Source organism: Battus philenor, unplaced genomic scaffold (assembly GCF_028537555.1).
Source record: "Battus philenor isolate CCGP_79_NKW_IND1 unplaced genomic scaffold, ilBatPhil1.0.hap1 SCAF_29, whole genome shotgun sequence".
In the NCBI taxonomy this organism is placed as follows: domain Eukaryota; kingdom Metazoa; phylum Arthropoda; class Insecta; order Lepidoptera; family Papilionidae; genus Battus; species Battus philenor.
The window spans coordinates 1015172-1040852 of NW_027181692.1; the positions used below are offsets into that span (position 1 = coordinate 1015172).

The 25681-nt window shown below is 34.6% G+C and overlaps 1 protein-coding gene across 1 annotated transcript in view; it reads right to left on the reverse strand.

Moving 5' to 3' along the window:
* LOC137926329 (RNA-binding protein Musashi homolog 2-like) overlaps positions 1-25393 on the reverse strand; it is a 173643-nt gene extending 148250 nt beyond the window's left edge. The window contains exon 1 of the mRNA XM_068769932.1: positions 25277-25393. Within this exon, the coding sequence (XP_068626033.1) occupies positions 25277-25344 (68 nt within the window). The 5' untranslated portion in view covers positions 25345-25393. The remainder of the gene's footprint in view (positions 1-25276) is intronic.
* Positions 25394-25681: the final 288 nt, after the last annotated feature.

A 25681-nucleotide genomic window follows, 5' to 3' on the forward strand; every position in this document is an offset into this window, starting at 1 on the left:
ATGTCCCCGTGATTATAATGCGACAATTGCAAACCGAATCCCATAAAACAAAAACACCACTAAGAAAACAAAAAAGTCAAAATCACATAAAATCTATTAGTTTATCATTATTATAATAATACATCTCATTTGAAGATTAAAAAAGATAAAATAAGTCTTTAAAAATAGGATATGTTGTAGCATCTCTATACATATATTTATTTATATAGTACCATTCCCCACGTAAATATGTATATATATAGCTATGTGTATATACGTATATGTAAGTATTCTTATATGTATATATGTGTACACCCTAAACTGCCCTCTCCTTCATGTCTCTCATCACTATCCAAAGGTTGTCTGATAGAGATCGCCTAGAGTCGATAACACCCCCTCTTGTACTAAATGAATTGTTTAATTTTTTTCTCCTCTATGTATTGTCTATGGTATACAAAAAAGTGGTAATAAATAAATAATAATTAGTAATAAAAGTTTTGCCATTTACATTATAAAAATGAAATACATCATCTATATTATATCAGCCAATAGATGGTCACTACAAGGTATAGCGCTTCCCCAATGATCATCAATGTGATCAGTCCTGGGCTACCAGGATCCAGCGACCTCTGCTGCCATCGGTTGTAACGACGTGCCCATGGGATACCAGAATTACCAGATGAAAATACTACCAGGTGTTGAAACGAAATATGTGGTCAGCGCATATCGCTTCGCATTACCTGTAACAATACAATGACACAATTAGAAACATACAAAACACGAGTGTCAAAAAACTACATTTATTCGATTCTGACTGTACCAAAGTTTCAATTGCAAAGTCACTAATTCATTTATAATATTTAATGGAATCAGGCGTTATTTTGCGGAAGTCCATCCTAAGTAAAAAGGATCAATATTTAGCCACTTCCGTACATGCAAGTGGTAGTCGTGCAACAAAGTGCACCGCCCGCCAGCCCGCTGATAATGCATGCGGCAAACAACGCGAATTACACAACTGACACCGTTAAATCACTCAACACGTGTTTCACCCCTCCACGGAGCATCTTCAGGAGTTATGTTACACCGATTAGTGCCAAACAAATCGTTTATAATAAACTGAATCAGATTTTTTATCAAAATTATTGGACGCATATTAAAAATAAATTAACGAAAAAAGCTTATTATTCAATAAACGAATATTTACATGACAAGATTCCTTGGCAGCGATGTCGCTTGATTGTTTTGATTTTATTCAGGCTATATATAAAGTGTATATGTATACATCTGTGTTAAACTTTATTGAAACATGTGTTGTTGTGGAGTTTCTTCCTGCTTATTCTCCACAACTATAACATTTTAACCAGAGTTGAGTCGAATTTAAATATATTAAAATAAATAGATAATAAGTTGACCATCACTAATAGTGCTGTTAAAAGTTCCAATGTTGAATAAATTAATTACATTTTTATCTTTAAGATATACCATGAACACGCGATTACAGATGCAAATATCAAAATTGTTTTTTTTTTCATTAGAACCTTTTTAAGAGGAAACTTTTAAAAAAATTAAATAAAGAAGTTAGTAAGATGTGGTATATATATGGGAGAAAATAGATTTATTTTTCAATATACATATTTTATTCAAAACATTTTTTATTACGTATTTCATTAATTATAGTTTTTTTATATATATACAGATTTAATAATGTTTGAATGTATCGTTTTTCTTTTGTTTCAAATGAATCTCGCGTACGAATTCAAATTCAAATTTTCCGCTAAAAACGTAGCATATATTATTTATTACAATTCCTTCAAAGTGTGGAGGGTTTTTTTACAAATTTTTATTTGAATATCTTAATTTCTACATATTGCGCCATGCCATCAAAACTCGGGGATTCCCTTTCTAACTAAAAATTAACGCAATTTTAATACAATTTTATTTTCACTTTGTTTTACTAATTTTGGAGTTCAGTTTCAATTACGTAGTGTGTTGTAATATAGTGTGTTGTGCTTTATTTTTAAACAGATTCATAAATTTATATAAATTTTTACTTGTTGTTTCTGGTTACAGAAAAGGTAAATATTATTCCAATTTATTTATTGGCAGAGTCATATATTTTTTATGTTTTTAAATGTTTACTTTGTTCAATTTCCTTTTTAAAAAGTAGTATTTTCGTGACCCTGAAACCTATCTTCGATCTTTACATGGTTCGCTATAGAAATTCTTAATTCACTTTGCATCGTTTCAATTTGCGTCGTGTTTCTTTGGAACGTAACCACGACGCAAAGTGATGTATTGGTGTATTTCAGCTTCCGAATTGATAGTGAAGCTGCAGTTATATGGTGACATATATAACTATGTTGTGATAAGATATATAAACCGGTCCGCGGCGCGTGTCTCGTCGCGTGGAAAGTGGGCGGTGACCGAGGTCTAGCTTTCCCCGGCGACGTGCCGGTGCGTCAAGACCTGTGGGCACAACGGCTGTGCATTCTACAATAGTCCTAATCATGGAGGTATTCGCAAGGCATGGACAGAAGGAACAAAATCTTCATACGAAAGGTTACATAACCTATATATATATATATATATATATATATAAGTTACATAACCTATATGTATATATATATATATATGTATATATATATATACTAGCTGATCCCGCAAACGTTGTATTGCAAAAAAAATTGATATTTTAATTTACAAATAAAAAATAAGGGTTGATCGTAGAGGGGTGTAAATTTATGGTTGTATGTATTCTTGTATGCTGTATCATAAAAAAATAAAAACAAAAAATTTCGTTAAAAAAATAAAAAAAATTTTTTAAGTGTGAACAACCTTTATCACTTAGGGGTATAGAAAATAGATAGTAGCCGATTCTCAGACGTACTGAATACGCATATTAAATTTGGTAAAAATCAGTCAAGCCGTTTCAGAGGAGTTCAAGTTCGAACACCGTGACACGAGAATTTTATATATTAGATATACAAAATAAACATCGATATATTTGTTAGTACGCAATGAAGCCTTACGTAGAATGTTTGGCGGATTGCGGTCGAAATCGCTAATTCACTTGCGAAACCTTTTGCCACGTGACGTCTGACATGTACACGAGATGACGATATATATATATACTAGCTGATCCCGCAAACGTTGTTTTGCAAAAAAAAAAAAAAGTTTTTAATTAACAAATGTAAGATAAGGGTTGATCGTAGAGGGTGAAAATTTAGGTTTGTATGTATTTTTGTATGCTGAATCATAATAAAATAAAAACCAAAAAAATTATCTATAAAATTAAAAATAAAATTTAGGGGTGACCACCCCTATCACTTAGGGGTATGGAAAATAGATAGTAGCCGATTCTCAGACATACTGAATACGCATGTAAAATTTGGTAAAAATCGGTCAAGCCGTTTCGGAGGAGTTCAAGTTCGAACACCGTGACACGAGAATTTTATATATTAGAAGATATATATATATATATACATAAACGAAGAAGCTAAAGAACTGTCGCCCTTAGCAGGAGTAGGATTATGGTACGCAGAGGAATTTGCTGCCCATCCTCTAGAAACTTGTATGTGAGCAGTGGCAATCCTATATAATTAATGCACAATATGTGAATTATATAACATTGTATCCTGGGCGTCAACCCTGCGACCAACGATCGCAATTAGTCACCTAAGTACATTAAATAAATTTGACAATAATGTAAAACAGTTTATGTCTCTTGTTAACAGAGTTCCAATGATCCCTAAAGAGCGACGGTTATAGTTATACAGGATGAGATATATTTAATGATTTGTTTTAAATGAACAAAAAAAATATGATTAAAATTAGTCTTGGCTTTCTAGTTATAAATGGTTAGTATATAGTATATATAGTATAATAAACACACCTTTTTATACATAACTAGCTGATCCCGCAAACGTTGTTTTGCAAAAAAAAATATTTTTAATTTTCAATTTAAAAATAGGGGTTGATCGTAGAGGGGTGAAAATTTATGGTTGTATGTATTCTTGTATGCTGTATCATAAAAAAATAAAAACAAAAAATTTCGTCAAAAAAATAAAAAATAAAATTTAAGGGTGAACAACCCTTATCACTTAGGGGTATAAAAATAGATAGTAGCAGATTCTCAGACATACTAAATACGCATATAAAATTTGGTAAAAATCGGTCAAGCTGTTCCGGAGGAGTTCAAGTTCGAACACCGTGACAAGAGAATTTTATATATTAGATATGGTTGGTATAAATTGTTACACATTTTTCCAATCAGCCTGTATAAAGTGATCACTCTGGAATATGTTACATTAAATGATTTCTTATAATAATCCCTTATAAGTCCCTGAAAGATAGTCATTATATTTCTATTGCAATTTCTCTCAAGTTTGTCCAAGCCAACGCGATATAGAAGCATAAACACAAGACAGCGATTCAATAATGTTAAATAATAAATCGTGTGACGAACAAGTGAAATACAATTGAATGTTTTTGTTATTAATAAGGCATTTAAATTGATGGTCTCGACAGGGGTGAACGACGCGCGGCCCGCACGCCGAATGCGGCCCTTTTAACATGATTAAGCATTTCGAAAATTTAACTTATTTTATCTATATTGTTATGTTTCTCCTATCGACAAATTATTATATTAAACTGGCGAGTTACTAGCACGGAGACGTATTTAAATTTGTAGAAGAAAAAATATTTTTTTTTATTTACTATTTATATTATTTTATTCTAATTAATATATTTTTTTAATTCTAATGATTATTATAAATACATTTTTAAACCGTTAAACCTGTTAAAAGTCCAATGTTTGACAAAAGGTTTCCAAACACATCTCCAATAAGACAGTTTGAAAGCATCTAACACCTTGCCATAACCTTAGATAGGTAAATAATCATTTCATATATTTTATTCAAGAAACTAGTTCAACCTTTATTAATAATAAAATTCGTTTATTCAACATTGCAACTTTTAACACAACCATTACTGATCATCACCATATTTTTTATTTATTTATTATCATTTTTAACTCTACTCTGCTTTGTATTATAGCTGAGAAGAATCAGGAAGAAACTCCACAACAACACATGTTTTAATAAAGTTTAACACAGATGTATACATATACACTTTATATGTAGCCTGAATGAAATCAAAACAATCAGACGACATCGCTGCCAAGGATTCTTGTCATTTAAATATTCGTTTGTTGAATAATTAGCTTTTTCCATGAATTCACTATTATTATGCGTTTTTAATTTTGTTAATGGTAGTCCAATGTTGAACACGTCTTGAGAGAAACATTTTTTACAAATCAAAAAAACTTTTTACTTCTATTTATATTTCTTTCACTCTACTTTTTTCGTCACAATTTTAGTCATACATTCTTCTATTTTTCTTCACAATATATCACATTACTAAATTAGGATAAGGATGCCCTCATGGAGCTCTAGGCTTTTAATATCACTCTGAACTAGTTTAACATTTCGAAATAGAACCTTCCAAAGCCGAAACAACTCGATCGTGTGATATTACCTGACTAACATTTTTACCATTTAACAAATTATCAGCGGTAAGAGAATTGACAGAAGAAACACTAGCAATTATTCTATCTAGAATAATAGAAGAATTACTTAGTTTGTGAACTGCTGTTAATGTCAGCGAATCTAAGAGTGGAGTATTTTATGACAATAGAAAAAATATAAGGCTTCACCGCGCCCAAGGTCACAGAGCGCTTAGGTAACAGCCTTTAGAACAGAGATGTAAAACTAAAAAGATAACTAAAATCGCTAAAAATGTTAATAGAAAACTTAATAAAGGCATGTGTAGTTGTGGATTTTCTTACTGCTTCTTGTCTACAACAACTTGCAGTGTCAAAAATAAAATAAATTACAATAAATAAAGTTCCAAAGTTGAATAAACGAATTTAATCTTTGTTTTTTAGTGACTGGGTCGCAAAAAATGTCTATCTCAGGCGACATGCAGCAGCGGGCCGGAAGTTTGACACCCCTGCTCTAGAATAAACTCAAGCACTCCTTTGGGAACTTAGACGGAGAGGTGCTGACGTCACGGCCGCAAATGGTTACGCAATATTTATTGAACTGCGCATCGCTATTCAAAGCATCTTATTGTTTTGCGCTATTGTTTTGTTTTGGTATTTTTCATATAAACAACCTTACCTGTGATACGCAGCCATAATTTTTGTTATAGACATTCGTCAATTACTTCTATTTTATAGTTTTAAATGTAGAATTTTATATACAGTAATACCCCGCTTTACGCGACCCCGTTATACGCGGTTTCACTATAACGCGAATTGCAAATTTCGCGAAAGAGTGCGTATAAATATAATGTAGTCATCAACTTCTCTATGGTCGCGGGATCCCAATCCCCAACAATGTTGGGTGTTATGAACGTATTTTACAAGAACGTAAACAAAACGTTACCCAAAAGACAATAGATGTATTTATCCGTAAAAAATAAGAGTATGTGTTGCATAAAGTGTTCCTAGAATTAAAGTGATTGATTAAAATGATTTGTTTTTTTTTTGTAATAATTTTCGACTATGTTTAATCATAAACCTCGTTATACGCGAATTTCAGTTAACGCGAATTTTTTTTTGGCAAGTATTCCTCGCGTAAAGCGGGGTATTACTGAATATTATTTAGTACATACTTACTGATTGAAAAACAGTGAAAAATTTAATGTATACATCGCATTCCGAATCGGTGGTAGCATACTAATTATAATGTAAAAAATAACATTTCAAAACTGCGTATAAATGCCTATATGAATAAAGACATTTTGATTCACATGAAATTTGACATGAATGACATTTTGATAGTTCATTATTACAATCTTCATTTTTAAAGAACATTCGGCTTTATGAATACCCTTGTTGATTTGTTACCGTTCCAACATTGATTTCGTATTGAAAATATTATATTGTAAACATGTTTATTGTAAAAATTCACATTATGAATGATACAATAAAATGAAGCGGTTGGTAGAACAAAACTGCGGTGTATGCTATATCGCACTCATACAAAAAACATTTAAAACAGATCCGTCAGTACAACAAAATAACAGACAAATGATATATCTATATATAATGATATATATCTATTAGGATGACGGGAAAGTAATATTGTTTCTGTTGGCATATTTTTCAGAAAAACCGATTGATTTGTTACCGCTCCCGTATTGATTTTGTATACTAGACGGCAAAAGTTTGTTGATAACAAAAGTGAACATATTGATCAGAAATAAAAACTTGTTAAAAATGCAGTCGTGTGAATTTAACTTAAGAAAGCGACATTACCTTCTGGTCTCACTAATATATACGTAACTAAACATACCAAATAAAAAACAATCAATTAGTATGAATTTATGACAATTTTGAAATATCATGTGTAGATATAAAACAAAGTTAATAATGTAAAGATTGCAATTAAAAGATAAAGAAGATCTGAAAAAGGAAACCTGAATTTAACGTTACAACAGGCACTATAAATGAACAGTGAACCTCAAGGGTCCATGTTACCTGACCCACACGTGGGCATGGCCTGACAAAGTTAACGTGATCTCACTTGGAGGTGTTCTGAAACACTGTTGATTTTGTAACATAACATTGAGGAAAAATAGAATAAGAAAAGTGTAGTAATGTATTAAGAAAGCACAACAAATGAAAACTGTGATAAAAAATAGAATAAGTCAATAATAAAATAAAGAATAAATAAATGTACCTAGCCACCTAAGAGTAATAAGACGATGGAAAGAAGGCGATGAAAGCAAGAAGGAATGAAAAAACAAATTTAAAGATATTGTGATGGAAACAAGGTAAGAATAAAAGAAATTGAGAAGAATGACAGTGAGTGAAGAATAAAGATGAAAGATCTGAAAAACTTAATTGTAAACAAAGACCCTGATCCCAACTAATTAGGGGTACGAGAGTGGGGGCCTTAAAAAAAACATTGAGATGTAACTAATGTCTTTAATCAAAGGAGACATTGTCAAGAAAAATGTTTCCTCTATCTAATTAAAAAATAAGGGTATATCCTGCGCTTCCTCATCAGATTTTAAATGACAATTGAAGGTGTAAATTATATCATGGTAGAAATAACACGATTTCGTCTACATTGCAGAGAATCAATAGGTGTTCCATCTGGAACACATATTGATTCACCTGACCTATCTTAATATGTATAAAGATAAATGCTTTGTAGCGAAAGCCTACTCATTAAGACAAGTCAAGACAGGCTGCACAGGAATCGACTGTTAATATTTAAATATAAATTTGAAATGTCACGTATTGAAGTATATTTGACCATAATGACATAATTTAGATTAGAATATCAGGTGACATATCAAAGGAAAGAGTGTATATTGAACAATTTACTCCCTCAAAGAATCTCCTTCAGGATTATTGGTTCCATTCTTAGCGGAGATCCCGTGTATAATCCCGTGGAGCCTTCAAAAAAGTAAAGTATTTTGTGAAAAAGTTTAAAAATTAATATATGATTAAAATAGTAATGCCATAAGCCTTTTAATATACGTAAGAAAAGGCTTCGTTCCTGTCTCACAAGGTCCTAGATGGGGCGTCCGGGGCGATGAGGACGGAGGGGTAGGGAGGGAGAAACCCGAGCGCCCCACCGCGATATCCGATCCGCGCGACGTTGCCGCTCCGGGCGGCGCGCGCGCACCCGCTACCGCTGACACTCGAACGCAACTCGCCCCGGACTCGTTCCGCAGGTCGACCTCCGGTTGCGCAATTTGACAATAACATCGGGTACCGGCCGGTTTGTCTTCGATCGCTAATGTTTTGGCGGCACCAACGTCACGGCACGCGGTCGCTTGCAGTCCAAGAAGCGCATTCTTTTAATTTTAAGTCTGGTGGTGAAAAAGAACTGCCATGATTTGTGGAAGTCGAAATAAATGTTGTGAACACCATAAAAGTTAGAAAAATATTTAAAGTTAATAATAATATTAGAAAAACCGGAAAGTAATATCATCTCTGTCGACATATTTTACAGAAAAACCGATTTGTTACCGCTCCGGCATCTTGTATACTAGACGGCAAAAGGTTGTTGATAACGAAGTTGAAAATATTGTTGATTAGAAATAAAACTTGTTAAAAATGTAGCTGTGTGAATTTAACTTAAGAAAGCGACATTACTTCATTTTGATAGACGGCAAAAGGTTGATGACGAAAGTGAACATATTGTTAATATGGTACCCCTAATAGTATTGTTACTGAAATTTTTAATCATTGTTTTAAAGCGATCCGCACATTTATGACATTGAGGTGAAACTACATTGTTAAAGTTCGCGAATAGAAGCCTCTTTTTGTTCATAGAAATGTCACATGAAGTTTAACTTCGCTGCGACCACCACGAACTTGCATTATTTCAATAAAGTTAGACGTATTGCGTGGGTAGGTTGTCCACTAGTTGGGCCAACTACATATTTAATGTTGTGGGAAGTCTCTTTACGCAAGCAGCGCATGACCACTCATCATGGCGATCATTACGGAAGATCTATTACATTTTGCGTCCATAGGCTGATAAGGAAAAGATCTACACACTCTTTCTATATATATTATCATATATAATGTATTCTTTTTTAATAATAACAAAGTTTAAATAAAGTAATAGAGTAAGTTTAAAAAAGAAATTAAGATTCTTTCCTTTGGTCTAAGAACCGTCTATTGCAGATTTGCATACCAGGCAGTACTGATCTTGTAAAAGCTCTCAAAGCAAATCCAACATACACTGTCCCAGTTCAGGAATAAACTAAGGCATTTTCTGCTACATTAAAAACACGAAGCGCTCTCTTCAGCTGACAATCATCTTGCTTGGTTTTGATTGAAGTTGATGTTGTCAGCCTGGAGGCTTTTATAGCTTCATCGGAACAGTTCACGGAGCGAAAGGGTATGTGAACTTAAAAATAATACAGAAGCTGGTCAGACGCGTTCCAGTTGTATGACGTTCATAGTAAACCGCTCTACCCGAGTAGAGCTGTGTAGTGTTGATGTTGTGTGGAGCTTGAGACGGCAGCGTGGACCACAGGCGAGATAAGGATGGATCCGGATCCAACCTCGGTTCGGCCACGAGATTGGGGAGCAGGCAGCCGTCACTTAAAAACGAGTGACTCTCATCTGTGGGCAAGTTTATTTCAAAACTTGAACCATAAACTATAAAATACGTTGAAATTATCAACACTACTCTCTACCTTACACTGAAGTTATAAATACTAATTAGCAGATAGCATCTGTCAATTTTCTACTTAACATATATCACGTGTACTAAATAGATACACATTCCTACTCTCTCTGTCTCTCTGTAGTAGAAAGAGACATGTAAACCTTTCTATGTTTTTACGATACCCCACTGCAGTTCCGGTTTAACTTCGTGTAGTTTCCGGGTCAAGGTTATATACACGGAGGCTTCTACTATGATAAGACCGAAATATATTTTGCTTTATACGGGGAGGCTTGCTTTAAATCGAGAGGTTACGATGTACGTATAATTTCTGGCAGGTTTTCCTAAAACTATGGCGTATAAAGCCTTTAATTTGATAGTAAAAAAATGTTTGGTATCTCTGCATAAATAGGTTTTGTTTCGGCACCGGTGCAGTGGTTCTTTCGTATCAAAACGCTGTTTTTATGGCCCCTGCTATTAGGGGTCTCTCGTTCCCCTATCTTGTGAAAGGACAGGGTCATTTCTTTTCGTTTGATAATCTTTTCACATCTTATATTATTTCCGCACTCTATGTCCATTCAACATAAGTTCTTTCATTCTTTTTCTTACTTTCTACATTTCGTCTGTCTTTCTCATTCATTCCACTTCCCTCTTTTCCGATTGCTTTCATCCGTCACCTCATTCCTTAGTTTTATCAATTTTCTTTTCTTTTATTTTAAAAAAATTAGTTTGACTGTTATTATTTTGTTTATTTTTTACAATTTTTCACAAATCTTATTTAATTTTATAATCTTTTACAATTTTTCTACACAGTTTTAGGAATGTAGATGTCGTATCTTCAACTTTTATTACTTAAGCTGTTGTTTCTATATCAACATGCCTAACCGGCATTCGGAGTCGACCCATAGTCCTCCGAATGCAGGACAGTGGGCTACCAGGTGATCCACGCCCGGTTCACAGAAGCTCTCTACATATTATCAGCGGGTTATCAAAACACTAGGGCTTCTATATCAGACGAACACACAAGACTATCCCACGCGATTGTTAATTGCAAATAAAATTAAATCTAATTATTATTGTTCAGTAAAAGTACTTGATAATTATATCATAATTATTGTTAATTACTTTGAATTATCCGTAATACTATGTCTCGTCAATGTTCATCTATTATCTCAAGTTAGTTTACATGTGTAACATTCCAAGCCTGTATCTTTTTCTTTTTATAAAGTAACATCTCCAGCTGCGGTTCCTGTGGTACACCTTGTGCATTGTATATCTATGATAAACAAAGTTTCTAGTATTCTAAATTGCCCCCGAAAAGGGGTATGTAAATAAAAATAAATACATTTAAAAAACTTTTAAGTTAAACGGTTTTTTGATACCCATATTGTGGTGGTTGTAAAAAAATATGTACCTAGTCCGCCATATTGGAACGGCGTCCATCTTGAATTTTAAATTTTGACATAATCATCGTGTTTTACTAGTGTAGCCCTTTCATTTGATACCCATATTGAGGGGGTTAAGGATAAATATGTAATCCGCCATTTTGAATCGGCGGCCATTTTAGATTTATAATGTTATTGATTTTATTATATTGTATTGTCATCTAAATTAAATGTGTGTACCAAATTTCAGATCAATCTGACAACGGGAAGGTGCTTATATTTCAATTTCTAATTTTGATCCAAATAAATTCCGTACGGGTCAAACTAAATAAAACCGTTTAATAATAAAAACACTACTACTAAAAATAAACTCTTATAGCTCTTACATAAAACTATGCTAGAATATTTTTATCATGTTAAAAATTACGAATTTTATTTTATAAATTTATATATAAGGAAGTGCAGGATGCGCGAAATGAACTAAACAGCTAGTAAGTTAGGTAAGGCTTACAATACTGGAATTCCGGAATCCCGAACGATTTTTGGCCGTTCAAAAACCGGTATTTATGTAAAAATACCGGTTTTTTTGCTATTAATCCATACCAAACGCAAGTTAGTAATATTATTTCATAAATACTATCAATTTAATTATATTTTTTGCTTCGTCTATATAATGCCATACATGCCTATTATATGTACAATGTAACATAGAATTTAATATATATCTATCTACTCCTTCTCTCTATGTAATAAAATAAATAATATCTACTCATTTCAGAACAATATTTATTGCATTTCATATATTATTTGTTAACCCTTTCACGACCACGGGGACGCCGGTGTCCCAAGCAAAAATCATGGATTAATTAAATATTTACGTAACCATTGTAAATTATTTTTTTGTTTTAACATTTCGGAAAGTACCTTTTTATTATTTTTTACTGGAAATACATGATAACTAACACCGTTTATTGTCTATCGTCACCGGAACGTTAGAGTTCTTTTGGCGCGAATGATCTGCTGTTTGGAATAAATAATTGATATTGTAAAAGTGCTTTTCAAATTTTTACAGTGTCAAATTATCATTACCTGGTAAGTTAATTGTAATTCTAAATATTCAGTAGTAATGTATTTATGTTGTATTCTGTGATAAATCGTTATAAAGATTATGGGACACGGATGTCCCTGTCGGCGTAAAGGGATACTTTTTATACGGAATTTCTTAACTTTTGGCTTGGTGATATACCAAAATGCTATCATTTTCTTATTCATATTTTTCGCAGACTATGTTTCGTAAGGGACGTGATGTTTTTGAACTTCGAAAATATAAAATTCTTCAATTATTTGTGGGTGACAATAGCGATGAGGAAGATGACTTAGTGCTTGATGACGAAGACCAAAGACTTCTAGTACAGGATGATGACCAAGGGGTATTTGATGTCGAGGTTGAAGAAACGACGACTCTTCAACGGCAAGAATCACCTGAACCTTCAACATCTCAAAAAAACAATCCATCTAATCAGTAACCAATCATCTAACAACAGGAATTGTTTCGCCGAGTACCACAAATAACTTGCCCTATTATATTTATATTATTCATACACAAGTAAAAAAAAGTACACTACGTAACAAATGTACATTATTTACAAACAGACTTACCAATAAGAAAACCAAAATTTAGATGTTTAAGTACAAAGTAACCCTTAGCGACCATAGGGACATATTTGTCCCATAAATTTCCAAAAAAAATGTAAAACTTTTTTGAATTTTTTGTATAAATTATGTTTTTAGGATGCCTACTTATTCATTACATCTAGCTTAATTGATTAAATAAGGTACCGTAACCTTATGGTCCTGAAAGGGTTAACAGGTCAACATAACAGAGGTAAGTAAAAATGTAACTGGTATTTTTTTATTAATAAAACCGGTATACCGATATTTTAAATATCAAATACCGGTTTTCAAATTTTATTCCGGTATTGCATGCCCTAGTTGTAGGTGTAAAAGTTATAAAATTGTGAATTTATAGCTCATTTGTCTTCGAAGCTTGAAGCCTTTATACCTATTTTATATGCGAATAACGTCTATCAGTAAGGTTACAGGGAAAGATAGTAAACAATGATATATAACCTTATTATATATATCTCATTACTTTAATTATTATTTCCCTTTGATTTAATATAAAGCCTTCAAAGTTTTTATACTTATCACCAAAAGTGATAAAGAATACCGCCTACATTTATAAGAATAAATACTATATAATAATAATATAAGATACATATAAATACTATATAATAATATATAAGAATAATCGCCTACACTTATAAGAATAAATACTATATAAGAGTAGGCGAGTTCGTGTCGAGTTTCAATGGTAAGGGCGCTTGACACAAAGCTCGCGGGACCTCAGTGGCACCTTGGCGAAGGCTTCACGCGCGAACGCCCACCGGGACCTCCGCCGCGCGTCTCCGTGGAAGGAATATCGACTATCCTGCACCTTTTATATATCATATATATAAAATTCTCGTGTCACGGTGTTCGAACTTGAACTCCTCCGAAACGGCTTGACCGATTTTTACCAAATTTTATATGCGTATTCAGTATGTCTGGGAATCGGCTACTATCTATTTTCCATACCCCTAAGTGATAAGGGTTGTCCACCCTTAAATTTTTTTTTTAATTTTTTAGACAATTTTTTTGGTTTTTATTTTATTATGATACAGCATACAAAAATACATACAAACCTAAATTTTCACCCCTCTACGATAAACCCTTATCTTACATTTGTTAATTAAAAACTTTAATTTTTTTTGCAAAACAACGTTTGCGGGATCAGCTAGTATATTATATATCCATTGCTCGCTGATATATAATGATATATTATATTGCAAGTAATGCATGTGAAGTAACAAAAAAGCGGACAAATGATGTTAAAATCGTTATAAGATATTGAAAAATAAAATGTGCGCTGAATACCTGGTACCTTTATTTGGACCCTTGATCACTCCCTGAGTTCAGCCGGAGTCCAGTGTTCTCTGGGACTCACCAGGCTTCGTTACTTTATATAAGGTGTTAGACAAGGCGCACTACCCCTAGCTACCTTAAAAATTAAAAAAAAATGGAAAGAGATAGCATTATATGTGGACCCTTGGTCACTCCATGGAGATCTAAGAGTTCAGCCGGAGTCCAGTCTCCCCTGGGACTCACCAGGCTTCGTTACTTTATATAAGGTGTTAGACAAGGCGCACTACCCCTAGCTACCTTAAAAATTAAAAAAAAATGGAAAGAGATAGCATTATATGTGGACCCTTGGTCACTCCATGGAGATCTAAGAGTTCAGCCGGAGTCCAGTCTCCCCTGGGAGTCACCAGGCTTCGTTACTTTATATAAGGTGTTAGACAAGGCGCACTACCCCTAGCTACCTTAAAAATTAAAAAAAAATGGAAAGAGATAGCATTATATGTGGACCCTTGGTCACTCCATGGAGATCTAAGAGTTCAGCCGGAGTCCAGTCTCCCCTGGGACTCACCAGGCTTCGTTACTTTATATAAGGTGTTAGACAAGGCGCACTACCCCTAGCTACCTAAAAAATTAAAAAAAAATGGAAAGAGATAGCATTATATGTGGACCCTTGGTCACTCCATGGAGATCTAAGAGTTCAGCCGGAGTCCAGTCTCCCCTGGGACTCACCAGGCTTCGTTACTTTATGTAAGGTGTTAGACAAGGCGCACTACCCCTAGCTACCTTAAAAATTAAAAAAAAATGGAAAGAGATAGCATTATATGTGGACCCTTGGTCACTCCATGGAGATCTAAGAGTTCAGCCGGAGTCCAGTCTCCCCTGGGAGTCACCAGGCTTCGTTACTTTATATAAGGTGTTAGACAAGGCGCACTACCCCTAGCTACCTAAAAAATTAAAAAAAAAAAATGGAAAGAGATAGCATTATATGTGGACCCTTGGTCACTCCATGGAGATCTAAGAGTTCAGCCGGAGTCCAGTCTCCCCTGGGACTCACCAGGCTTCGTTACTTTATATAAGGTGTTAGACAAGGCGCACTACCCCTAGCTACCTTAAAAATAAAAAAAACGGAAAGAGATAGCATTATATGTGGACCCTTGGTCACTCCATGGAGATCTAAGAGTTCAGCCGGAGTCCAGTCTCCCCTGGGAGTCACCAGGCTTCGTTACTTTATATAAGGTGTTAGACAAGGCGCACTACCCCTAGCTACCTAAAAAATTAAAAAAAAAATGGAAAGAGATAGCATTATATGTGGACCCTTGGTCACTCCATGGAGATCTAAGAGTTCAGCCAGAGTCCAGTCTCCCATGGAACTCACCAGGCTTCGTTACTTTATATAAAGTGTTAGACAAGGCGCACTACCCCTAGCTACCTTAAAAAATTTTAAAAAATGGAAAGAGATAGCATTATATGTGGACCCTTGGTCACTACATGGAGATCTAAGAGCTCAGCCGGAGTCCAGTCTCCCATGGAACTCACCAGGCTTCGTTACTTTATATAGGGTGTTATACAAGACGCACTACACCTAGCTACCTTAAAAATTAAAAAAAAAAATGGAAAGAGATAGCATTATATGTGGACCCTTGGTCACTCCATGGAGATCTAAGATTTCAGCTAGAGTCCAGTCTCCCCTGGAACTCACCAGGCTTCGTTACTTTATATAAAGTGTTAGACAAGGCGCACTACCCCTAGCTAACTTAAAAATTTAAAAAAAAAATGGAAAGAGATAGCAATATATGTGGACCCTTGGTCACTCCATGGAGATCTAAGAGTTCAGCCGGAGTCCAGTCTCCCCTGGGACTCACCAGGCTTCGTTACTTTATATAAGGTGTTAGACAAGGCGCACTACCCCTAGCTACCTTAAAAATTAAAAAAAAATGGAAAGAGATAGCATTATATGTGGACCCTTGGTCACTCCATGGAGATCTAAGAGTTCAGCCGGAGTCCAGTCTCCCCTGGGAGTCACCAGGCTTCGTTACTTTATATAAGGTGTTAGACAAGGCGCACTACCCCTAGCTACCTAAAAAATTAAAAAAAAAATGGAAAGAGATAGCATTATATGTGGACCCTTGGTCACTCCATGGAGATCTAAGAGTTCAGCCGGAGTCCAGTCTCCCATGGAACTCACCAGGCTTCGTTACTTTATATAAGGTGTTATAAGGCGCAATACCCCTAGCTACCTTAAAAATTAAAAAAAATGGAAAGAGATAGCATTATATGTGGACCCTTGGTCGCTCCATGGAGATCTTAGAGTTCAGCCAGAGTCCAGACTCCCCTGGGAGTCACCAGGCTTCGTTACTTTATATAAGGTGTTATAAGGCGCAATACCCCGAGCTACCTTAAAAATTAAAAAAAAATGGAAAGAGATAGCTTTAAAATGCACAACCTATTATTTGATCAAGCCTTGATTATTCCTTATTAATATGAATTATATTGGACTGTGTTTAACACACGCATTTATGTTCAGTACAAATCTCACTTTATAAATGTTGAATTCATTGTTTACTTTCTTCGATACATCGAATATCTATGATTTATTCATATAAACATTTATATTAGCGTTAGAGAGTCGTATGTGTTATAGACAAGTGGTGTTACCCACTCGTGTGCAACAGATCCCACGATTATGCGACGCAAATGCAGAGTTAACTTAACAAGTGTCCTAGTTTATTTAATAAACTTTTATATAAATAAAATAACCAAACGAAAGCCCTGGCAACACTGAAAGCCTAATTAGACTTACATATATATACAATACGAAGAACATGTATATATATATGTTCTTCGTGATCAGCTTTCAAATCTTTTATGGGCGTTAACCAGACAAACATCCTATCTTATAAATAGATAATCAATACAAAAATAAATATTAAAACTTTATATAAAAACTATGCTTTTTATAAGACGTTATTGTTATTTTGTTTTGCGTAAATAAATAATCTTTGAGGCTTCTGTAACACGGAAAGGGCAGGTAATAACTTTTGAATATATATATATATATATATATATATATTCAAAAGTTATTACCATAAAAAAACGAAATGTATAAAACTATTCAAAATTTATATTTAAATCTGTGATAAATGAAAAAAATATTAAATTATAAACGAGTGTAAATGTAAGAATAAACAAATTAAAATAAAGCAAAACAGAACAAAATGTAAGCATGTAGTATTTTTAAAGGAGACGAAAGTGAGATGTTATAAATATATATATATATATATAGGCTTCCAGTTGATCTTAAGGGATATTTAGACACCATAGTGTGTAAATATTGATATAGATACAAGTAAAAAACTTGGTATAATTATCCCACGCTATTTGGTTATTAAACTATAATCACACTAAAATTTTAAACATTTGTTTGTATCTGTGTAATAATTTCAACAATGTTTATAACGTATGTACTGTTGCGTGAAGTATTTGAATTGCATACAATAACGAAAGTAACGTGGATGCTGTATGAAAAGAAATATATCAAGATAACTCAATGGATGTATATTACCCTTAATAGCCTAGAGTTGTTGTTGTTGTGTTATGTTCACATTACTATTAGTTTTTTTTTATGGGTTGGCTCTACGAATTTTACTGCTGTATAATATTCTTTCCAACGAAATAAAAAAAAAATCTTTTTTTCCCTTCATCTAGACCCTCAAACAAACACAGTAATATTAAAAAAAAAACACTTTCGTAAATCAGGCTATTAAGGGTTAAATAACCAAGATTCAAGTTTCGGAGGCCAGGGTGAAAGGATTACGGATCAACAGAATCAAGGAAGAGCTCTAGGTCCTCTTTTGAAACTTTATTCTGCAAGATATCCTTTCTTCTAAGATAAGGATAGAATTCTGTGAAATTTCTACACTAGAAACAATGTGAAGCTTGGACGCTAACTTTGAAAGAAGAACAAAAACTGCTAGTGACGGAACGCAAAATCATGCGGAAGATCTTGGGACCAGCGAGAAATCAAGACGGATCTTGAAAGCTCCGAAAGAATGCCGAAATTGAGACTTTAGTAGCACAGCCAAATATCATTGGCGAATATAAAGCTCAACGAATCCGCTGGCTTGGTCACTTGGAGCGAATGGGATCGGATCGGAGCGTGAAGGTAGCGTACCCGGAAAAACCGAGGGGTCGAAGACCAGTGGGTAGACCCAGGTATCGCTGGATCGATCGCGTTGAGGCAGACTTGCGCAAATTGAATGTCAACCAATGGCAGACGATGGCGCAAGATAGAGGAAAGTGGAAGTCTCTCGCTTCGGAGGTCAAGACCCACTTTGGGTCACTGAGCCAGCGGAGTAAGTAAGTAAGTAAGAAACAATAGCCTTTAGTTTATTCTGTGTCTGGAAACAACTTCATGTCATTGCTCATCCCGGGTTCGATGACAATTAAGTTCTTGCTTTAAGGTTTTCAAATCTAACGTCCGTAAAAATGAAGCCTAGACTAAAGGGTAGATCAGACGAGATATCAATGACTAACGTCATGTCGATTGTATTTTGGAGAAGAATCAACATCTAATCTCGTCTAGCAGTCATTATAAGCGAAGAAACAATTGTAGAGTATGATAGAGCATGGTAAAGTATGGTAGAGTTTATCGTTCAGTAATATCACAGGAATGTGTATGTGTTGCCAGCTGATCTGTTAGCAATCGGCTTACCTCAATAGTCAATAACTACATAGTTAAACATTAATTAACTTTAACAAAGAGAGGCAGCGGAGGGACGCCCACGCGCGGAGGGAGAGGGAGGAATTGAGGGCGCGGATTTGCCTCCGCGGCAAAACGCGACGGATTGCAATTAACATCGACTTTTCCTACGACCTCTCCATAAAAAAAACTATCTAAACTCGCAGACGATTCAATAACACTTTTAAAGTATACCCTGTGATAAGAATTATTGCGTAAATCTAGAAGATTCTAGCACCAAATCAAAAAGACAATGATAACCGTTCGACACATGCACCAACAGTAGAATGCAAATAAAGGAATCTTTTACAGTTTGTACATTATGAGCAGTTTCACTAAGATGATATTACAGGATTTATTGATACAACAGGCAGATTTAATACAGCCTAATAACGCTGAGAAAGAATACCCTGTGACACAGAATTATTGTACCCAGAAGATTCTAGCACCAAATCTAAAAGACAATGATATCCGTCCGACACATGCACCAACAGTAGAATGCACATAAAGGAACTTTTTACAGTTTGTGAATTATGGTAACAGTTTCACTATGATGATATTATAGGATTTATTGATACAAAAAGCAGATTTAATACAGCCTAATAACGCTGAGAAAGAATACCCTGTGACACAGAATTATTGCGTATACCTAGAAGATTCTAGCACCAAATCAAAAAGACAATGATATCCGTCCGACACATGCACCAACAGTAGAATGCAAATAAAGGAACCTTTTACAGTTTGTATATTATGAACAGTTTCACTAAGATGATATCACGGGATTTATTGATACAACAAGCAGATTTAATACAGCCTAATAATGCTGAGAAAGAATACCCTGTGACACAGAATTATTGCGTAAATCTAGAAGATTCTAGCACCAAATCAAAAAGACAATGATATCCGTTCGACACATGCACCAACAGTAGAATGCACCTAAATGAACCTTTTACAGTTTGTACATTATAATAACAGTTTCGCTAAGATGATATCGCAGGATTTATAGCTACAACAGGCAGATTTAATACAGCCTAATAACGCTGTCAAAGAATACCCTGTGACACAGAATTATTGCGTATATCTAGAAAATTCCTGCACCAAATCAAAAAGACAATGATATCCGTCCGACACATGCACCAAAAGTAGAATGCAAATAAATGAACCTTTTATAGTTTGTGTATTATGATAACAGTTTCACTAAGATGATATCGCAGGATTTATTGATACAACAGGCAGATTTAATACAGCCTAATAACGCTGAGAAAGAATACCCTGTGACACAGAATTATTGCGTATATATAGAAAATTCTAGCACCAAATCAAAAAGAAAATGATATCCGTCCGACAAATGCATCAACAGTAGAAAGCACATAAAGGAATCTTTTACAGTTTGTGAATTATGATAACAGTTTCACTAAGATGATATTGCAGGATTTATTGATACAACAGGCAGATTTAATACAGCCTAATAACGCTGTCAAAGAATACCCTGTGACACAGAATTATTGTATCTAGAAGATTCTAGCACCAAATCAAAAAGACAATTATATCCGTCCGACACATGCACCAACAGTAGAATGCACATAAAGAAACCTTTTACAGTTTGTGTATTATAATAACAGTTCCACTAAGATGATATCGCAGGATTTATTGATACAATAGGTAGATTTAATACAGCCTATGAAGTAAAATGTCGACGTGAAGTCAATGTTACAGAAGTCTACATGAAGAGAAATTAAATTATTTTAACCCTTAATAGCCTGTTTTACGAAAGTGATTTTTTTTAATACTACTATGTTTGCTTGAGGGTCTAGATGAAGGGAAAAACAGATTTTTTTTTATTTCGTTGGAAAGAATATTATACAACAGTAAAATACGTACAGACAAATAAAAAAAAAAAAAAAACTAATAGTAATGTGAACATTCGGTTTAAAAGATTGGTATCAAAATTAAAACTCTAGGCTATTAAGGGTTAAAGAGAGAGAGTGGTTCTGTTTCCAATGTTCATGTGTAATATTGTCAGGGAAGAAAAGGTTTTCGTCTATTACTTTTGAAAGCCTATGGAACCTCACTTCAAGGCATAGCTTTTCTCCAAAGATTGTCATGATTACGGATCCTGTACTGCCTTCATCCATCTACTTCCAACGACATCAACTACATTATCCTGCCTTGGGGCAATTCATTTTAGTCTACTTTATAGAAAATTCATGCTTTGATATCATTGTCATGTACCTTGAAAACGAAAGATAGCTAATGAATATAATATTAATATATTTACTCATTTCATCGTTTTTCTAACAAAGTTATAATTGTCTAATTATCTGTGTCCTTGTTCCACTTGGAATAATTATCCAAATATTCTTTATACTAGTGGTGGCCAAAATCTTTGATAGTTCACAATGTTCGAAATTTGAAAATTTTAGAGCCGAAATCTAATACGAATTTAAAACATGCAAACGAATATTTCTTTTACAGAAATCATATTTATTGTAATTATTTGACAAAAGTAGAAAGCATGTGCATTGAAGTTAGATATATGCACACGTATATGACAGCACTCCTAACAATACTTAAGACGCCGGTTAGTTAATTACGATCGGTGTTTGTATTTCGCTAATGTTGTGGTGCAATAACAATAATTGTTCACACCAGCAATTTGTTTCGATTTACCAGTAGCTGACGTGTGTTATATAAATTTAAATATTGAAATAATTCGACAATCAATCGAGAGACAAAAATAAACGTTGAAAGAGTCGCAGTTTGTTATATGCATTGTTTTTACGTTATTAATATAATAATTCTAGGCCGCAAAATGTAAGGCGTAGCAATATTAGCCCATCAGTGGGCCCAGGAGGATTTAGACTTGAACGCATATCGTGGATTCGATTATCAGGATACAATCTTATATAGTTCACATTTATAGTACCTCTTTTCAAAAATTTGTTTCCAGAACAGCCAAGGTATAGAACAAGCTACCGTCGTCATTATTTTCAGCTGTAATTTGATTGACGGTCTTCAATACAAGTGTAAATAGGTTTCTATACAAGCATTTATCGATCAAATGTCACATTTAACGCGATCTATTTTAACATTGGCAAAGCTACTTCGATTGTCGAAATCTTCATGCTTTGTGCACAAGGGTTGTCTGCGCACAAAAATGTTTCTAGAGCAGTGATTCCTAAAGTGGTCTATATGGACCCCTAGGGGTCTGTGACAACCTGCAAGGGGTCTACGTCAGCGAAAAAAAATTTGGGGGTCCATGAAATGAAAATGGGGGTCCATGATAGTGGATCACAACACATACACTGATAGTACCTATTTACTTACATCATACTATCTTATAATATCAAAACATTTACATTATTTATAAAAGTACCTATAAAGTAAAAAAAATATTATATATGTTTATAAAATTGTGTAAGTTGTAGGATGTTGGTATAATAGATTGGTTTAGTTGGTACAGTAGATACGAAATTTTATTTTGAGTAGTTTTAATTTAAAGTCAATTAATAAATGTATAAATTAACATGTGTTTTTACTTTAAGTTTTTAACGCTAAACTTCAGAACAGTTAGAAATTTACAGGAAATCAATATCAGGTAAGTAGGGGGTCTACCCAACACGGAATAACATGGCAAGGGGTCTACGACACAAAAAAAGTTTGGGGAACTCTGTTCTAGAGGATGGGCAGCAGTGCCTTCTGCGTATCATAATACCACATTGCAATCGCCAACCCGCATGCCAAGTGTGGCGATCATATCCCTCCATAGATATCTTTTAAGGAGACATAGCTTGCAGTGAGGATATATATAGAAACCACGAAAAGCAAGACGGAGTGTCATAGTGTTTTATTATTGTTTTCAATATGAAAACCAGTGTTTACCTCTCGTTGTATCTATTCAAATAAGGTAGTCATATTTAGCTCAAGTTTATATAATGCCAAATATATCCAACTATAAATCTTTAGTTATTTAACGTGATTACAGTTGGAACATTAACATGAGTTTGATTGTTTTAAATAGACAGTGAAAATGTAAATTATTGAAGCCTTCTTCGTGATCAGTTTTCAAATCTTTTATGGGCGCTAACCAGACAGACATTCTATCTTAAATATAGATAATCAATACGAAAATAAATATTAAAACTTTTTATAAAAACATAGTGTTTATTTTATTCTTTTTATAAGACGTCATTGTTATTTTGTTTTGCGTAAATATAATCTTTGAGGCTTTTTTAACTCGGAAAGGGCAAGTAATAGCTTTTTAATATATATATATATATATATATATATATATATATATATATATATATATATATATATATATATATATATATATCTATATATATATATATATATATATATCTATATATATAAATAATTCAGAGCATTCTGTGTGTGTGAATTTATATATCGTGTTTTTGTGGGAGTGTCTAGTATATCTAATCATGACATGTTTTTAAGCCAATAAAAACATATATATACATGTAATTTAGACACTTGATACAAAATTACACTATTTTTTTATTACTATCTTGTTTACTAAACAGAATTCATTATTTCTCGCACTATGATATGTATTTGGGTCATTTTTTTTTTAATTAATTATTTTTTAACTCTACAGGATGATTGATAATATATGTAAAAACTTTAAAGGGGTGAAAAAAGATAATTCCTCTTCTACGCCTGTTACCAATCAACCTGTATAAAGTGTTTCTGAAACCATATTACAACGAAATGCCAGTAACTTTTAGAAATATAAAATCTGCAGAGATAGTGAACAATAATGATTTTTAATATATAGTATTACGAATTTTGAACACTGTATTTTTATATTATTGAATTATTCATTATTTATAACACCATGTTTTTTTGAGCATTTATCTGCTTTAAAACTTTCACATTTATAAATAATCATCCTGTAGATATGATATATAATTCACACTTTAATATTTACTACACTGTGTTTGCATTGAAATAATTTTAATAAAGTGTCGTCTGTACAAAAGACAAAGGTATGAAATTCGTTGTAGTTAAAATAAATCAGATATTTATTCATGACTTTAAAAGATTAGTTTATTTTTAAAATGGTTTAAGTTTAACTAAACTAGACGATCATATTTAACATAAAGTTAACGTATCTTGGTTTGGTTTAAGAAAGTGGAAGACAAAGACTGTCTTGTGGAATAAATTGAGTTTTTATTTATAGAGAATCAAAAGGGGATGCAGCGATAGATCATTGTTTAGATTTTAATAAATGTTAATACTATCCAACAAAGAATTTCCAGGTTCATTTTAAATCAAATTTTATGAGAAATTAACATATCTTTTTTGATCCTTTACTTGTAAGGATTATTAAAGATACGCGGGAACTTTACATCCTAGCTAGTGTCGGCAGATCCTTGATCTCGAAAGCCAGTGTCTACCGCAATTCAACACTTGTTGCCTCCGTAAACTTTTATCGCATCCCGAGCTGCTGCGATGGGCGCGTGTCACACCGTCCTACCGCGCGATACGGTGTAAATGCATCCGCGACAGCTGCATTCGTTGCAGCAGTGTACAATTTCACACGGCTCCTGTGTTTCGGTTAAGATTATGCGAATTACAATGATTTGGGAGCACAATTCGAATTGACGGGAAAGCATGGATGTTATAAATTGTTATGAAATACATTTCTTTGTCATCAGATAGACATGGCGGATGAATAGGCAAGTCTTGAATTGAAGATAAAGCCGTAGTTAGGTTTTCAGCTCGGAGTGGAGGTGCAAGATTTTAATGCCGGCAGTAGTCGGGGTTGCAGCGCGGGGCGGGGCCGCCGGGCACAACAACTGACAGCAGCCGCGTGCAGCGCAGCGCAGCACCGGCCGGAAGCTGTTATGCTTTGTGCTGCGCTGCGCTGGGTGCACGCGCTGCGTTTCACTCGCAATCGATACAAAACATCGATTCGCGCGGAGCCGGCGTCCGCGGACGGCGCCGGAGGCGGAGGGCCGGCGGCGCAGGGCCGTTAGGTCGCTCACCTGAGCCTCACGGGCGGCGGGATGTTGAACGCCGGGAACAACTTAGCGTTGGGACTCTCGAACAGCATCGCGTTTGTTTTTGTTCACCGCGCGCGCATCGTGCACCCGTCCACTCGGTGTGGCGGCTGGCCGAGCACTGCCGGCGGCCGCCCCCCGCTCTCGTGACGTCACTGAGAGACCGACGCGCGGCGTCCTGCTCTACCGCCGCGAGTTAGAGCGGGCCGGAGAGAGCGAGGACTGCAGCGGCAGCGGCGCGTATTGTGCTCCAGCCCCTCTCGCGCCGTAGCCTGTGGGGCTTCGTGTCCCCGCGCCCCGCGACCCGCGCCCCTCGCCCGCGACACCGGCGATCACCGAACGCGCGTCTGTACGCGAGTGTACATCCAGCTGAACACGAACATCGACACC